The sequence below is a fragment of the Stomoxys calcitrans genome, chromosome 2, assembly GCF_963082655.1.
Source record: "Stomoxys calcitrans chromosome 2, idStoCalc2.1, whole genome shotgun sequence".
Taxonomy (NCBI): domain Eukaryota; kingdom Metazoa; phylum Arthropoda; class Insecta; order Diptera; family Muscidae; genus Stomoxys; species Stomoxys calcitrans.
Genome location: NC_081553.1, coordinates 26485897 through 26502189, shown reverse-complemented (window position 1 = coordinate 26502189; position 16293 = coordinate 26485897). Strand labels below are relative to the sequence as shown.

Sequence of the window (16293 nt, the reverse complement as noted above, 5' to 3'; positions counted from 1 at the left end):
GTTTATGAAAAAGGGTTAACAACATTCATCGTCAATTTGCACACATAAATAGGATTTTTGCATCTAATGAAGGGTGATTTTTTTAGCTATAATCTTGTTGCCAACACTGGTTTAAACAGTTCACGCACGTTTCGTGTTTTGTTTCACTGTCAAGTATCTTCAGTTTGGTCTATAACTTAACCCTGAATCGTCTAACAAAGAACAACGCTTGGAAATTATTGAATTTTATTATCAAAATGCATGCTCGGTTAAAAAAATCAGCGACGAAGCTAATTTTTGGCTCAATGGGTATGTAAATAAGCAGAATTGTCGATTTTAGAGTGAAAATGAACCAGAAGCATTGCAAAAGCTACCAATGCATCCAGAAAAAGTCACAGTTTGGTACGGTTTATGGGGTGGTGGCATTATTGGGCCGTACTTCTTCAAAGATGATTCGAATCGTAACGTTACTGTGAGTGGTGAGCGCTACCATGAGATGATATCCTACTAATTTTTTGCCCAAAATGCAAGAGCTTAACTTGCATGACATATGGTTTTAATTGAGAGGGGAGTTAGGTTAATATTTTATTTCACGTTCGGCACCGGTCAATTGGCCGCCTAGATCGTGCGATTCAACGCCTTTATACTATTATTGTGGGGCTATGTTAAAGCTCATGTCTATACAGACAAGCCCGCTTCCAACACGTGTTGGAAGACAACATTGAAGCATTTGTTTGTGAGATACCGGCCGATATGTTGAAAATAGTTTGCTAAAATTGGTCTAAGCTGATAGACCATTTCAGGCGCAGTCACGGTCAACTTTTGCATGAACTAATCTTCAAACATTTAATTTTATGGATAAATTGAATTCGATTCAAATAATGATTCTATGCATTATGTGTTTTTTGTTTGAAATATTTTCCTATAGCTCTTAAAAAATCACACTTTATGTGTATGTGTGTTGGTGCCCATCTACCATCTACAACATGTTTGGCAATTTCGGATGATTGTTTGAAAGAAAGAATCTTTTGCGGCTGTTTTCGCCAATCGTTTTACGATTTTTATACCCACCACCATAGGATGGGGGTATACTAATCAAGTCATTCCGTTTGTAACACCTTGAAATATTCGTCTAAGACCCCATAAAGTAAAGGGTGATTTTTTTGAGGTTAGGATTTTCATGCATTAGTATTTGACAGATCACGTGGGATTTCAGACATGGTGTCAAAGAGAAAGATGCTCAGTATGCTTTGACATTTCATCATGAATAGACTTACTAACGAGCAACGCTTGCAAATCATTGAATTTTATTACCAAAATCAGTGTTCGGTTCGAAATGTGTTCATTCACCGTTCAGCGATGAGGCTCATTTCTGGTTGAATGGCTACGTTAATAAGCAAAATTGCCGCATTTGGAGTGAAGAGCAACCAGAAGCCGTTCAAGAACTGCCCATGCATCCCGAAAAATGCACTGTTTGGTGTGGTTTGTACGCTGGTGGAATCATTGGACCGTATTTTTTCAAAGATGCTGTTGGACGCAACGTTACGGTGAATGAACACATTTCGAACCGAACACTGATTTTGGTAATAAAATTCAATGATTTGCAAGCGTTGCTCGTTAGTAAGTCTATTCATGATGAAATGTCAAAGCATACTGAGCATCTTTCTCTTTGACACCATGTCTGAAATCCCACGTGATCTGTCAAATACTAATGCATGAAAATCCTAACCTCAAAAAAATCACCCTTTATATATATTCTTGATCGTTTCGACGCTCCGAGTCGACCCACGAAATTTTCTCTAAAGACAAAATTTTGTGAGAAATTTTCTCAAGACAAAATTTTTATGAAATATTGTCTAAAAACCAAATTTTCATGAAATTTTCTCTAAAAACAATATTTTCATAAAATTTTCTCCAAAAACAAAATTTTCATAAAATATTTTGTTAAGACAAAATTTCCATGAAACTTGCTTAAAGACAAAATTCATCCAATATTACCATATTGGATAGGAATAGGGCCCTCTAGGAGCCCAAGAAGTCTAATCGGGAGATTGGTTTATATGGCGGCTATATCAGAATATTGACTGATTTAGACCATACTTGACACAGTTGTTGGAAGTGAAAATATAACACTTCATGAAAAATTTCGGCCAAATTGGTTAAGAATTGCCCACTCTGGAAGCTACAGAATTCAAGACCCAAGATGGGTTTATATGGCAGCTATATGAGGGTATGGACCGATTTGAACCATACTTGGCGCAGTTGTTGGAAGTCATGACGAAACATGTCATGCAAAAATTCAGATAGGAATTGCGCCCACTAGAGGCTCTAGAAGTCTAATCGGGAGATCGGTTTATATGGGAGATCGGCTATATCAGGTTATAATTTAGACTAAACTTGTCACAGTTATTTGAAGTCATAACGAAACATGTCATGCACTATTTCAGCCAAATCGGAAAGGAATTGCGTCCTCTAGAAGTCTAATCCGGAGATCGGTTTATATGGCGGCTATATCAGGTTATGGGCTGATTTAGACTAAACTTGTCTCAGTTGTTGGAAGTCATAGCGAAACACGTCATGCAAAAATTCAGCCAAATCGGATAAGAATAGCGCCCTCTAGAAGCTCAAAAAGTCAAGACCCAAGATCTGTTGATATGGCCGCTATATCACAACATGGACAGATTTGGCCCATTTACAATCACAACTGACCTACACTAATAAGAAGTATTTGTGCAAAATTTCAAGCGCCTAACTTTCGAACTTCGAAAGTTAGCGTGCTTTCGACGTACAGACATGGCTAAATCGACTTAAAATGTCATGACGATCAAGAATATATATACTTTATGGGGTCTTAGACGCATATTTCGAGGTGTTACAAACGCCGGTATACTAATCCAATTTTTATATCCTCCGCCATAGGAGGATTTGGTTGCCGTGGGGATTTTTATGAAATTTTTTCTAAAATAAAACAATAGCCATCACACCTAATATGGTTGAAAAATCTTCTAACCAAAGACGAAACGCGTCCCATAGTGGTTGGTGTGTGTTGCTATCTTTGACTTTTCTTTTCCATTTGCAATTTCCAATCATTGAGCTCGTTTCCACAAAAATTGCAAAATTTAGTTTTCGTCCGAAAAACTGTCAAACCCCTATAAGCCCTAAAAAACCTTTTGCGAAATGATTACGAAGTTTTTCCAAATAAGCAGTACTAAGTTCTTTTTACGAAATTACATATTTCAACATGTTGCTAGCAACATTGTCAAATTTTGTAGGCTTTAAGTGTACATGTATATTAAATGCAGCGAAAAATGACAATCAGCTGCTTTCAACAAAAGCATTGTCTTTTGATTTTGATTTTAATTTTGCATTGTTCATGGTTTGTAATTTTTATAACGGAAAATAAATGTGTAAAGTGTATTTGAGTGAGGGGAAAAAATTAATAGAAGCTATAAAAGGACATACAATTTTATGGGAGAAAGCAGAAAAAGGGCATTTTAACCGCAATGCATTGAGGCAGGCGTGGGGGTCAGTGGCAAATGCCACAGGAATAAGCGGGAAGTACAAATTATTAAAAATTAACATTCCATAAACTCCTTTTTTTCTTCCAGAAGACGAGTGTGGGCGAAACTCAAGAAGCATGAAAGATAGCCAACGCTATTATAAGCGAATACAAGTCCTCAAGTCCGGGAGCGCTTGTAGTCTGCAGCTGGATATGGGCGTAGAAGAGGGATCTACGAAGACTGGGAGTTTTCGGAAGAGCTTTCATTTTTAGTAAAGGGTGATTTTTTTGAGGTTAGGATTTTCATGCATTAGTATTTGACAGATCACGTGGGATTTCAGACATGGTGTCAAAGAGAAAGATGCTCAGTATGCTTTGACATTTCATCATGAATAGACTTACTAACGAGCAACGCTTGCAAATCATTGAATTTTATTACCAAAATCAGTGTTCGGTTCGAAATGTGTTCAAATTTTGACAAATTTTGTTCAGCGATGAGGCTCATTTCTGGTTGAATGGCTACGTAAATAAGCAAAATTGCCGCATTTGGAGTGAAGAGCAACCAGAAGCCGTTCAAGAACTGCCCATGCATCCCGAAAAATGCACTGTTTGGTGTGGTTTGTACGCTGGTGGAATCATTGGACCGTATTTTTTCAAAGATGCTGTTGGACGCAACGTTACGGTGAATGAACACATTTCGAACCGAACACTGATTTTGGTAATAAAATTCAATGATTTGCAAGCGTTGCTCGTTAATAAGTCTATTCATGATGGAATGTCAAAGCATACTGAGCATCTTTCTCTTTGACACCATGTCTGAAATCCCACGTGATCTGTCAAATACTAATGCATGAAAATCCTAACCTCAAAAAAATCACCCTTTACAAAGTCTTCTGACGTTATTCCAAAAAGCACATTTGACAATTTTAAAGAAATATGTGAAGATGTTTCGGGCGAGAAGGATATATGCTGCCAAACATGCTACTGCTGCTGTTTCCAAATCCATTTTTTACGCTAATGTACTTTAATACAAGTAAGTCACCTTCTTGTTAAAAAACTTCCAATATTGTGTAAAAATTTATTTTTGTTTTGGTTGGCAGTCATATGATAACAGACAATGATGTCAACATACAACTGTTTTCTACCAAAACAACGCTTTAAACGCCAAATAGTAGAATTTAACATTGTTGGAAACATTGTGAAATTTCACAAAATGATGTTTAGCAACATTTTCCGCACAATCGATGTCAGAATTTGGCTTTAACAGGCAAAAAACTTGAAAAATTAAAAAAATGTCCATTAAATTTTTCCGTAGACAAAATTTCCATGCAATTTTCTCTTAAGATAAAATTTCTATGGAATTTTTGAAAATCTTGTCCAATTTAATCGTGATAAGAATATTTATTCAACTTTATGGTGGTAGTTTAAAAAACTGAAGGTGGACGTAACCTCATTTTAAGCTCTCATCAAATGCTGTTCTTCTGGCGAGTGTCAATTTCTTGTAAATCCCCTTCAACCAAATGCAACATTACAAGTCACCAATTAGCTGGTCAGATATATGGCCTTCACTCTTTTAATAAACTAGACTTCCCAGTTCGTTGAACATTCAATGACTAATACAATTGTGGCTTATATTAAAGTTACTTAATTGGTAGCGGCAATGGCAGTAGCTTAGTGAATATGTTACTAACGTGTTTCACATTTATGTATGTGCCTGCCTCGGCTATTGTTCAATGCACAATTCCGTTTAGATTGTAATTGAATACTTTGTTCGATGCAAATACAACAAGAAACTTTTGTACAATGTGCAATCTGTAATATGAAACACAACTCACAATTCTTCGAGATTCAATTAGTTTTGTGTCCATATTATGCAAAGACAGAACGAGAGACGGACGGACAAACAGATATAGAAAAATAGAAATTTTAAATTCTGACAGATTTTTAATCCAATGACAGAAAACGTATAGCATATGGTTTTATGTCTGCTTCTCGCATTACATTATACAAAGCAAATTTCCATTGCAAATGAGGGTTGTGCGGCAGTGAAAACTACAGTAAGGGTATATGCAACTAAAATATTTGATCTAACAACTGCCTTTGGAGAAAATATTCGGCTTAAGATTCCTTATATTTTATGAATATAGTCACTTTGTCAATCTAACTGATAATACTGCGAGGAATATTTGTGTGGTTTTTATTTTTGATCCTAAAGCGACTCACTGAAGTTGTCCTTATGGTCTCTTTTTAAAAAAGGCTAAACTACTACTTTTAAACGTGACTGTAGCAGGGCCAATGTTCTACACATATGAAATTTATAATATTTTATTCGTTTTTATGAAATTCCTATTAGTCCTCATACCTTTTTTCGCTTTTAATACTCTACTAATAATATTCTCGCATTTCGCCAATTACACATAACCTGCCATGCAGCGCAAAGGACATTGGCATATTATTGCTCTAATTACACTCACTTCTGCAATGACGAGGTTATGTGTGTCATAGTTAATTACCATCACAACCACCATAATGGCATAATGGACGTCAACAATTCCATTTTAAAGAGAAGCAAGAACTTACCTGATAGTATTATGCACTCAACTTGAGGACCATTCACACTGATGCCCAATTGTGGACCAATAAGCCATCGTACACCTGCTGCAAATCTGTAAACCAAAAATGGAAAACAAATGAAATGTTAAACCAATTAGCAAACAATCAATCATTACTACTACCTACTAAAGGGAAAGGGGTAATTTTTTGCATTTTTGGCATCTTTTAATTAACAAGCATAGCATTGAGCAGTTATCTGCGTTTGGTATGATAACAGACAGCTACACAGAAAACAATTCTACCAGTAGGGAGTAAGCAAGTATAAATAATGATGAAACCCAACGGCATCAAAGTTTGGTGAATAAGGTTGGGGAAGTTGAACAGTTAAAAAATGTTAGCGTATGAATCTTCTTGGTGGAATGGGGGTTCTGTTCGGTTTGCCAAAACCGAGTCTATGAGGTGTAGCCGATATATGGAAAGGGTGCACTATCAAAAGTGCTCCTGACATAGCATATTCAAACTGAGAAAGTTGCAAAATGCAATGATCATAAAGTACAGCTAATAGACAGGGTTGTCGAGCGTGGTTAATGTGGTAATTGTATCATAGATGCATTTTCCCCCAAATGCAACATACCAAAGTACGGCCCTTATAGCCATCACACCTAATATGGTTGAAAAGTCTTCTAACCAAAGACGAAACGCGTCGCATAGTGGTTGGTGTGTCTTTGGCTTTCCTTTTTCCATTTGCAATCTCCGATCATTGAGCTCGTCTCGAAAGGGAAACAAACGAATAATGTGACCACTTCGAAATCACTCATGCGGCATTATGTGCAGCAGCACCTAATTACTCAGAATAATTTCAGATTGAATAAATTTGTACACTTACATCGAACATGGCTACAACAACAACAATTATCCGTCGAGCGACACACAGTCGTATAAGATGCAGACCTGCCAGTATGCTACTCTAAGAACTGTTACAGAATGGTTCTCATCGGGAACACTTTGAACAGACGATGGCATAATTATATGGTGGAGGAACTTTTCTTGCAGCATCTAAACAAATCAACAGGGGCAAACTTTTCACATATCAATGAATGCTGCCCGGTTCGATTTTAAGCTCAACGATAAGGGACCACAGGGAGAAGTTTTTACATAGCAAAGTATCTCACAAATGACACCAGCATTAGGAGGCGCTAACCACCGCTGAAAAATTTTCCTGGTGTTCTCGCCAAGATTCAAGATCAGTTTTTCAAAGTCATAGGCGAACATGCAAACCTCTGCGCTACGGTTGTCTCCTGTTTCTTAATGGAATGTTCATGAGCGAATTTGAAAACAAATCAACACTTTGTGCATAGTTAACCCCCGCCCACAGACTTCAGGTTGGATCCGCATGGTCTACCACGACGGATTCAGACCGACGACAAAGAGAGCCTCTATATCAAGTGACGTATCGTGATGCATTTAGCAGCATTTATGACGATATAGTTTCAGAAGCGGTAAAAAGCCACCGAGTGAATGTCGTTATACGATACAAACTGTGGCCTTATGCACCTGATGAAGTTATTGTTGTACAACAAGTAGTCGCATTTGTATGTGGAGGTAGCGATCCACTTCCAGCTCGTTAGATGAGCCATCTTGTCCGATCCATAGGTGCCGGTCTTGTGGTACAACCAGAAGGAAAAGGGAAAGACCCATTGCTAAGTATACCGATTGACTCAGAAGCACTTTTTGATTCGATTTAGCTTTCTGTCCAGGTCGAAATTTTCATTGGTCCGTCTTCAAATTTGGCACTTTCATCTTTTTGGCGTAGAGACGAAGCCTATTGAAATTGGAAAAAATAATCGATTCAGATTTGCATATAGCTCTCATTTATATATATATATGTTCGTCAGATTTGGACTAATATTGCAATAATGTGGTCATTTGTTAACCGATTCCCTCGAAATTTGGCAGGAAGGATTTTCCTATGACTCTTAGTATTACTGGTGAATTTCATAGGATCCGGTTCATATTTAGATATAGCTGTCATATATGTATTTCGCCCGATTTTCACTTCTAGAGCCACTACAAGCGCATTTATTGACCAATTTTGCGAAAATTTTGTACAACGCTTTCCTCTACGACTACCACAATATATATATAGTTTGGTCGAAATCGGTTCAGATTTAGATATAGCTTCCATATATATGTGTTCGTTAAATTTTGAGTAGTTTGCAATAATGTTGTCATACCTGGTTATAGAAGTTACATAGATTTCTATACGAATGGTTTCAGACTAGACGACCAGGTGGGCTTTGGGGTGTACTCTAAAGATCTAGAATTGGTCATATCGAAAAGGTTACTCGACCACTGCAGTATGTATCAAGCGAAGATCCCTGTAATGTCATTACGACGATTGGCATAAATATCTTCTCGGACAGCCAGGCAGCCTTTAAAACCCTGGAGAACGTATTTCTTAACAAAAAATAAAAACGCGCTCGACTGTCGCAGATCTCTCAACGAGATGGCTGAAATGTTCCTAATTCACCTCTTTTGGATACCGGGCCACAGAGATATCCCAGGGAATTGTAAAGCGGACGAGCTTGCGAAACCAGGAACTACCTTACAATTTCCAGGGAAACTAGAATCTGCTGGTATGCCTCGAGCAACATGTAAGCTAAGTTTTCAGGACCAGGCCCGAAGAACGACGAGTAATAGATGGTCATAAAGAGGGGGCGTGAGCATTCCAAAACTATGTGGCCTAATCTGGACATGAAGAGGTCCACCGCTTTGCTGTCACTGGCAAGAACAAACGTCCCAGTCATTGTGTCCATCATGACAAATCACTGTCTAATCGGAAAACATGCTGACAGACTGAAGGTTGCCAGTAACGACTTTTGTACAAGCTGTGAGGACATCGAAGAAGAAGAGACCTTCTGCGTTTGTCCCGCATTGGCAACCAGAAGGAGTTACACTTTAGGTTCTTATTTCTTCGAGAACCTGTCTGATTTAGCGGATGTAAACATTCGCAAGTTGTTGGGCTTTTTAAAGCCATCTGGATGGCTCATCGGTAGAAACTTCCTTCTTCTGTTCCTGTGATATCACAATGGACGAAAACGTCTAAGTGAGTATGTTGGTAGACTGCCGCTTAAACCTAACCTAATCTTGATACGGATTGTTTAATCACCCATCTGAAAACATCCGCCGAGGTCCATCAAAATTGGTTCAGATTTAGTTATAGCTCCCACTTTCAACTTATACAGTAGATGTAGAGTATTATACAATCGGCAGTGCCCTACTTTTGCCTTTCCTTACTGGTTTATATTGGAACAAATTTACTCATTTTACTAAATTTCATAATTTTATGGGTTTTCGGTTTACATTTTCTAGTGTAGTGTATGTAGCTGTTAAACTCTTACCTGGTATTTGTTTTCATAACCTGTGGCGGTTGTTTCTCTACTATGAACGATGACAAAACCAACACTTGTTGGGCCTGACGAACATGTACTATTAGTTCACCGCACTCATCGTTGTGTTCCAAGGGTATCCTTTGCATAGCATTGACATTTTCCAAAATTTTGCCCACCAACTCTAGCAACAATACAATGCAGCGCTGTATATCATCCAAGTTATCCCGGAATGGGGCACCATTCCCCGCCAGCGCTTGATTACGTTGCCAGTTTTTCAATTCATTAATGACTGTCTCTTGTATGGCATCATAGTCGAATGTTATACGCTTCAATTCTTGCAAAATGCTACTCCTTTGTCCAGCCAAAATACGACATTGGTCCTGCAATTGTATGTCCTGTAAGTGCAATTCGGAATCGTGGCCAACCATGGCCGCTTTGCGTTGGCTATAGTTGTTGAAACAATTGTGAAATGTCTCATAACTGCGACCGAACTGTTGAACTTCCGAGTATATGGTATTTATGGCCATGCTTAATTTGGGTATGGTACTCTGGACGGCAAATAGATTGTCACCGGCATACGAGTTGCTGCCATTGAGAGTTGCCGCCGCCATATTGTTCGAATGCATGCCGGTAGGCACTGGCATGCTAGCGCCACCAATTATACCGGGCGTACCCACTGCCGATCCATTGACAGCAGCAGCAACTCCATATGCAAACTGAGGCATTTGGTCCAGCAGTTGGATTTCACGCTGAACACCGGTGCGAAAATGCGTGTATAACTCCACGGCTGGCGTTTGCGTGATACTCGTACAAATTTCAGCTAATTTAAATTTAATCAAATTGTCGTTACTCAGTGGAATAAGTTTCTGTTTCAAATCCTCATAGAATTGGAGAGCATCACGTTCGTAAAGCTCCGTAGAGGTGGTATTTATCAGTTCAGACCTGTGTGGAGAAAAACAAAAACAATATTAATAATATGAGGAGTAACTAAAAATATATATATTGCATATAGTACGAGGTGTATAATAACTTTGTCATTCTTAGAATATTAACAAAAATCCCAGACATACTCACTAGTGTGTAGACCTTAAACGAAACATAGACCTTCATTTGCTTGTTTCATTGGACTTTGAGGGTTTTCAGGTGATTTTAAAGTAAGCCAAGTGAACGAAAGCTGGAAAACCTAGTCAAAAGTGCTCCCTGGTCATTATCTACACATTTTCTATTACTGTGACTAGAAAAAAGATTCGGAAAACATCTTGTGATGTGTCCTTATGCAATGACAATTTTGTGTACCTTAAAATATATAATCGGTCAGGGTTGAAGCTTTCCGAAAACCCCCTTTACTACACAGCAGTCAGTAGTTACACGCCAAGCTTAGAAAAAACGATTATTCCTCAGGAATAAGAGCGATATGGAAAGGCTCAAGTCGAGGGTTGCCAGCTTAAACTGATGAGGCGTAGGTAGAAGCTCGTCTGTGCGCCAGAAGAACACATAACCGACATACTATGTGCCGTACAGAAGACATGACAGTATGTGCCTTCTACAGAGAAATAAGTATATTCTCGAGCGTACTGTATGAGAGACAAAAATCTAAGGGATAATTGGGCATTATCATGCGATTTTGGTAAAACCTGGACCCTCCCGCTTACCAAAATTTTCAGAAACGCCAGATCTCGGTGATGGGTAGTGCGATTTAAGCGAAATTTTGTGTGCTCTCTTAAAGTAATCTAAAAATAAAATGTTGGTATCCAAATTTCGGATGAGGTACCTAGGGGGGCCGCCCCACCGCCAAAACCTAAAAAATATATATTGGGTTGCCCAAAAAGTAATTGCGGATTTTTTAAAAGAAAGTAAATGCATTTTTAATAAAAATTAGAATGAACTTTAACAAATATACTTTTTTTACACTTTTTTTCTAAAGCAAGATAAAAGCAACAGCTGATAACTGACAGAGAAGGAATGCAATTACAGAGTCACAAGCTGTGAAAAAATTTGTCAACGCCGACTATATGAAAAATCCGCAATTACTTTTTGGGCAACTCAATATATATAGACCAATCATAACAATATGGGACTCAAATGAAAGGTATTTAAGAGTAGAAAACGTATCTGATATCCAATTGTCGAACAAAGTGTTTGGGGCACCACCCCACCCCCAAACCACCCCTAAATCGGACATATTTACCGACCTTGACAATATGGGACTCAAATGAGAGGTATTTTCGAGCATAATACGAATTTGGTATCCAAATGTGGACCAAGTTTCTGGGGGTGCACCCCTTCCGCAAAACACCCCCAAACATGACTTATTTACTGATCATGGCAATATGGGGCTCAAATAAAAGGTATTTAAGTGTAAAATACGAATCTGATATCCAAATCTGGGACCAAGTGCCCTTCCAAAAAAACCCCCAAAGAGGACAAATTTACTACAATTGCAATATGGGGCTCAAATGAATGGTCTTTGGGAGTGAAGCACGAATCTGATATCGATATTCGGGAAAAAGCGTGTATGGGGCCACCCCACCCCCATAACACCACCCATATAGAACGTATTTGCTTACCATTCCAATATGGGGCTGTAATAAGAAGTATTTTAGAGTAGAACACGAATCTGATATAAATTTTCAGGACCAACGGGCCACTGAACGGCCGCCTATCCCCCAAAAAACCGGTCATTTTCGCCGACTATAGAAATATTGGGCTCGAATGAAAGGTATTTGGGTAGACCACGAATGTGATATCAACATTCGGGACCAACTGCCTAAGAGACGTCCCACCTCCATAACAACGCCCAAATAAGACGTATTTGCTCACCATCACAATTTTGGGTCTTAAAGGGAGTGGATCTCGGTGTTGACAGTTTTTACGTTCCATACCCAAAACCGAACATATTTGCTGAATTTTGCAATAAGGGGTTTAAATGAAAGGTATTTGAGATTAGAAAACGAATTTGATATCCAATTTTGAGGCCAATGGCAATATGGGGTTCAAATAAATGATATTTGAGAGAGAGCACGATGCTGATATATTTTCAGGGTTAAGTGTTTGGAGGACCATCCCACACCCCTAAATCGGGCATTTTTAATAACTACGTCAATGTGGGGCTTAAATGAAAGGTATTGGGGGTTTACCCCTTCCCTAAAACACTCCACATACAGCAATTATTTACTGACCATTGTAATATGGGGCTCAAATAAAGGTATTTGGGAGTAGAATACGAATCTGATATCCAAATGTGGGACCATGTATTTGGGGCACCGCCCTTTTTCCCAAAACACCCCCCAAAGAGTACAAATTTTGGGGCCAAATGTTTGAGGACGCCTCATCCCATAAACTCCCCTTAAACCAATGGCAATATGGGGTTTAAATAAATTTTTTTTTTTTTGGGCCAAGAGTCTAAGCGACCACCTTACCCCCGAAAACACCCCTAAATCGGACATCATTACAATATTGAGCTGACTTCTGAGCTGAAATAAAGACTTTTAATAATGGAGTTTATCTAACACCCAAACGTTAATGACCCTAAACCCTGCGAGCGAATTCATAGACCAGTAAAGATCATATGGTATTCAGATAAAGGCATTTATATTGTTATGCCTTTGCGATATACATGTATTATTTTCGTAGCATGGTATTTCACTAAAAGCTCCTTAATTGTCGAAAATAAATATTCAAAGTATAATTTTGTTCCATATAAAGCAAAAGAAGGCGCATCGGAGCGTGCCCAGTTCAGCTAGTCCATTATAAACCAGATATACACCAAATTGTTCAATATCACCCGGAGTCAAGGAGACTGCCTATCGTGTGAACTCTTTAATATCCAGCTGGAGAGGGTGTGACACACTTTTCAAAACAAAAACTCATGCCGATTTCCTTCCTATGCCAACGACGAAAGTTAGAAAATGATATTTGCACATTTTGAATACAAAATAAAATTAAAGATATTTTTCGTGAAAATAAAAATAAAAAAAAAAAGAATTTCGATAAGCTTTCAGGAAAATCCAGTTTTGAACATATGTATTTTCTAAAAAAGAAAAAATATACATATGTAAATACGAAATTTTCATGAAAATCAATTTTTTAACAAAAATCATTTTATAAAGAAATACAACAATGTTTTTATGAACATCAAATTATGACGAATTTTCTTATTTTTTCATTGTTAGCTAAAAGTTGATGTTGCTGCGTGTGTTTTCCATCGATGCAGATTCATTGTAATAGCCATTTTAACTTCCAAAAGTTCAGAGTGCAATATGGAACGAATAGCAAGAGAAATCCCACACAAGTTATTAACAGAAGGATTAAAATTGTAAAAGGAAAATCATTTTTATAATTTCTTTGTTTTAAATACAAATGTCAAACTTTGCGGATTTCAAAAGATGAAGTCACTTTGCAAGGGATTAAACTCATCAAATGGCTTTACGTGTGTGTGGTGTGTAGTTAATGAAAAATCTAAAGCTTGGGTAGTAAAAAAGAAAGGACAACGGGGATAATGTACAGTGCATCACCGAATGAATTTGGACATAGCATGGTCGATATTACCGCCATGCAGGTATTCCAATAATGAATTAGGAAAGTGTATTAATTTAGTACTATACAGGGACATACAGTGCACTGGAAAATGTATCGAAATGACATTTATGCAGAACAAGGGAATTCTGTTTTCAAATGCTGTTTTTTATTTTAGTACTGGATAGATAAGCCGTGAAGTGCAAAAATAAAACTCAAAAAAGTTTCCAGTGCAAATCTGTTCGTTTGCCATGCCGTCAAAACAATGCGAGGAAAAAAGTGCAAATATTTGTAAAATTTATAACTAAAATATGAAAAACATGTGTGGGCATAGCAGTCAAATCAAATTTATGAAGATTTGTGCACGCAATTGTAGATATAATTGGTTTTAGTTTTATTTTATCATTCACAATAGAGTATTTTTGCGGATGGCCACACTTATTTGTGAAAAACATATGATGGCAATCCTGGCAACAGATGTTCTATTGTACAAAAGCCTGCACTGGTAATTTATCTAGAACTTTCTTGTCGTGGGTAGATATCATTTTTAAACAAATTTCATTGCACTACACTATATAGAACTAAAATAGGACACAGCGACAATTAACATGGTATGTTTTTCTCAAATATGTTTGGCAACTAAAGAAATTTATCAATTGTGAATGGCTGAATACGAGATCAATCAAAAATAACCGTTATTTTCAAATTTCGTGAATTACGTATGTTCAATTATCGCATTTTTTCTGTTATGTTGGTACACATGTTTGTTATATATATGTTGGTAATATCAGCCATTTTGGATTGTCAGTTTGTTTTTGACAGATAAATAGGTTAGTTGTGTTTTGGTATGCGGATGGCTATATCTATTTGTGAAAAACTTATCATGGCAATCCTGCACTTGTAATTTATCCAGAACTTCCTTGTCCAGGATAGATGTCATCATATAGTACTAAAATAAAACACGTCTAGAATTAACATGGTATGTTTTCCTCAAATATGTATGGCAACTAAAGAAATGCATCTATTGTGAATAGCAGAGTAAGAGATCTGATCAAAAATAACCGTTATTTTCAAATTTCATGAATTACATGCTAGATTTTTCTATTTTTTATGTTATGTTGCTACACATGTTTGTTATGTATGTTGGTAGTATCAGCCATTTAGGAATGTCAGTTTATTTTTGACAGGTAAAAAAGTTGGTCGTGTTTTGGTATGCGGATGGCCACACTTATTTGTGAAAAACATATCATGGCAATCCTGGCAACAGATATTCTACATAAGTCTGTACTGGTAATTTATCCAGAACTTCGTTGTCCTGGATAGATGTCATTTTCATAAAAATTTCATTGCACTACACTACTACGTATGTTTGTTTTTCCCATTTTTCTGTTATGTTGATACATATGTTTGCATATGTTGGTAATATCAGCCATTTTAGATTGTCAGTTTATTTTTGACAGATAAAACGGTGTGTTTTGGTGTGCTCTTCGATTTTTTACTATTCGAAAAAAATGGATCAAAAAGCGCGTTTCAGAAGCGTTTCGAGGATTGCAAAAAACGAAACAAATTGGAAATATTTAAGGGGCCAAGATATTTATTGATGAATAAATATATACTTTTTTCGGTGTTAACGACTAAGGGTTGGTACACTATATAGCTGTTCACGTGAACAATTGTCAAACTCCATATAAAAAGTATAAGCTAAAAACATGTGAAATAAATAAATGCCTTTTTTCGCTAAAGACTTAAAAGGCGCACCTAAAAACAATTAATGCTAGTGTAATATAAATGTAAGATTGAGTTCAAATTTCATGTAATTATGTTCAACCCTCCGGCGGGTGAGAAGGTCCTTTGTTCATATTAAAAATTTAAAAAATGCGTTTTCATATAAAATTCCATACAAAAGTACAAGGTGTACCTTGTACATGTACAAGGTACACCTTGTACTTTTGTATGGAATTTTATATGAAAACGCATTTTTTAAATTTTTAATATGAACAAAGGACCTTCTCACCCGCCGGAGGGTTGAACATAATTACATGAAATTTGAACTCAATCTTACATTTATATTACACTAGCATTAATTGTTTTTAGGTGCGCCTTTTAAGTCTTTAGCGAAAAAAGGCATTTATTTATTTCACATGTTTTTAGCTTATACTTTTTATATGGAGTTTGACAATTGTTCACGTGAACAGCTATATAGTGTACCAACCCTTAGTCGTTAACACCGAAAAAAGTATATATTTATTCATCAATAAATATCTTGGCCCCTTAAATATTTCCAATTTGTTTCGTACAAGGCAACATATGACCCAGCTGCCGGAGTTATGTTATTTTGAAAAACTTTTTCACAAC

General features: G+C 37.1%; 1 protein-coding gene across 9 annotated transcripts in view; it reads right to left on the bottom strand.

Annotated features, from left to right (window-relative positions):
• Positions 1-16293, bottom strand: part of LOC106096271 (signal transducer and transcription activator) — a 150422-nt gene that overhangs the window by 28475 nt on the left and 105654 nt on the right. For all 9 annotated transcript variants that reach the window (XR_009396904.1, XR_009396907.1, XR_009396906.1 and 6 more), the window contains 2 exons: positions 9433-10365; positions 6059-6144 (listed from right to left, as the gene is read on the bottom strand). Coding sequence is in view for 2 of the 9 variants with exons in the window: in XM_059361890.1 (XP_059217873.1) it covers positions 6059-6144; positions 9433-10365 (1019 nt within the window). In the remaining 7 variants the exon portion in view is untranslated. The remainder of the gene's footprint in view (positions 1-6058; positions 6145-9432; positions 10366-16293) is intronic.